This window comes from Penaeus monodon, chromosome 2 (assembly GCF_015228065.2).
Source record: "Penaeus monodon isolate SGIC_2016 chromosome 2, NSTDA_Pmon_1, whole genome shotgun sequence".
Classification (NCBI taxonomy): Eukaryota; Metazoa; Arthropoda; class Malacostraca; order Decapoda; family Penaeidae; genus Penaeus; species Penaeus monodon.
In genome coordinates, this window is record NC_051387.1 from 19,328,384 (window position 1) to 19,330,883 (window position 2,500).

Below are 2,500 nucleotides of genomic sequence, written 5' to 3' on the forward strand. Positions count from 1 at the left end.
AATAATAATAATAAACACATGGTGAAGACCCTGATATTTCAGAGAATATAGGCTTACTTCAAATTTCTTTAAAGTAAAATCATATGAATCTTATTTTCATGGTTCAAATTTCTTTGGTTCTTGATCATTTATATGAATATAGAGCAATTAACTTTTTTTCTCTGTCCTTCTCTTTTTATCTTCCAAAAATTGCTTTTAGATGACAATATGTAGCCTTCATTCCTAATTCAACATAGGTATCCTCAACAGTTTATCCAAATTAAGAAGAAGCCTTCCACAAACAGGTTTACTATCTTTTTTCACCTTCACAGTATGTTCTAAGATGTGTTGCATATTGATTTCTTCATGAATTTTACACATCTTTCTTTTTTTATAATGTACTGTGTCACATGCATAATGCGTTATTCTTTTTCTTCTTGAACCATATCCTCCTACAAATCTGCTAACTGTAATTACTTGCATTCAAACATTTACCAGAATAATATCAACTCTCTTAATACATAATCAATTCCCTTCACAGTTGGTATTGCACATATTTGTGAGCACTATTGTTGTGGAACATGATATAGACATATTTAAATATAAATACACCTTACAATGCACCACTCACCCTGTTTATAAAACGAAGCTATAAGGGATGGGGTTTATTTCAAGAAGCTATAATTACAAAAATATAAGTTATTTATAATGGAGACATTTATTTTTGTTGTCACATCTTTATATAGTTTCATATATATTCTTAAAAACAAGTAAATATGGTAATAAATATAAAATGTCTACTAAATTACAGTCTTTGGTAGCATACATGAATGGGGCTGGACTAGAGCAAAAAACTGACCTACTATGGAGTCGCAACACCCTCCCAGTATGTGCAGATCGTCATTCTTTGCTCTCAGCCAGGCAAGGAAACCCCAACTTTGCTCTCTAACTCAAACCTACCCCTATACTCACCCTTCTTATTGTACAATGCAGGGTTTGGTTTATTAGCCTGGTAATGGTCACTATCATCTGAATCTGAGTCTCGATCTGCACGGGATCGCTTCCCACTGCTGGATGGTGAAGTGGCTTCCTCTGGACTATCCTCACGGGGTTTATAGGTTCTTCTCTTACTTTTACGGCTGCTCTTGAAAGAGGCAGTATTCTCTGCCTCTTCTGTAGGTGGTACAGGTTCTGGGGGTTTCTTTGTGTGGCTTGAGCTTGACCTTGAAGATGAAACTGATGTTTCTTTCTCCTTCTTCTCTTTCTCTTTCTCCTTTTCTTTCTCTTTTTCTTTTTCCCGATGAGCTGACCTAGATGATCGTGAGTCAATCTTTGTAGGCTTGATATCTTTTTCTTTTTTGGTTTTAGTTGGTGAATCTTTCTTACTCTTTCTCTGTTCTTTCAATTTATCTTTCTCACGTTCCTTGGCTACTATTCTTGGATCTCTTGAAGAAGTAACTTGTGTATCACTTTGTTTGGTTGGTTTTATATTGTTACTTGAAATTTCTGAACCAAGTCTCGGATCCCTGACATTTTCACTAGAAATTCTTGGATCACGAGAACCTTCAGATATTCTAGGATCCCTGGAATTTTCATGTGGTATCCTTGGATCTTTGTTGCTATCATTTGCCCGTCTAGGGTCACGTGGAGCAACTGGTCCAGTTGCCGCAACCACTGGCAGAACCTGATGAACACGCCTTGGGTCAACATGGATGGTTGTGCCCACCTGTTGGGTACACACACAAAAAATAAAGTTTTAAAATGGAGAACTTAATAATTCTATTTTTATACCTATATCAAAACTGCTTTCCTATAAGAATGTTGTACTACTTCAGAGAAGTGCCAATAGAAATTCACCTATTTTCAGTGCATTAACATCTTTCTGATGATGAATCAGTATATCAACTAAAATAAATAAATTAGAAGTAATAATAATAATAAAAAAAAAAAGTTTCATACATTTTTCAACAAAAACAAAAAGATGAAGTAAATAAGCAATGGGAAAACATACTCTTCAAATCCATAAATTCAAGAAATGTATTTTGTGAAGCATAGTGCCTGTGACTGGTGTACAGATTATGAGTAAAGAAACATATCAAGCTCCCTTGGCTATGAAAAATAATTATCAGACAAAATCCAGTCAAATAACTAGTAATTTCCACATATTGTAAAATGAGATAAAAGAAAATACATAAAGCAAGGTTTTGAAATGCATTATAGTTATCTAAGAATTTTGATAAAGGGAGCCTTCCCAACTATATGTAAAATCTAATATGAAACAAACTGTAAAGCAAATACATAAAAAATGCATTGAAAGTTGACAACCATTACTGTCTTTAATGTTAAAGGAAAAGAAGAAAAGAAAATAGAAAAAAAATCACTGGCAGAAGCAGAGGCAAAAGCACACACACATCCACATAACATACCCACACATGCACACATACAAATAGTTGTAAAAAAAGTAATCTGGAAATACAACTAACATTATGTAAATGCCTGCTTGTTTATATATCTTATATTC

At 33.8% G+C, this 2,500-nt stretch overlaps 1 protein-coding gene across 1 annotated transcript in view; it reads right to left on the bottom strand.

The window, feature by feature from the left end:
• Positions 1 to 2,500, bottom strand: part of LOC119581667 — a gene marked incomplete in the record, with an annotated part of 116,776 nt that overhangs the window by 46,383 nt on the left and 67,893 nt on the right. Inside the window, 1 exon segment of the mRNA XM_037929795.1 lies at positions 952 to 1,705. Coding sequence (XP_037785723.1) covers positions 952 to 1,705 — 754 coding nt within the window.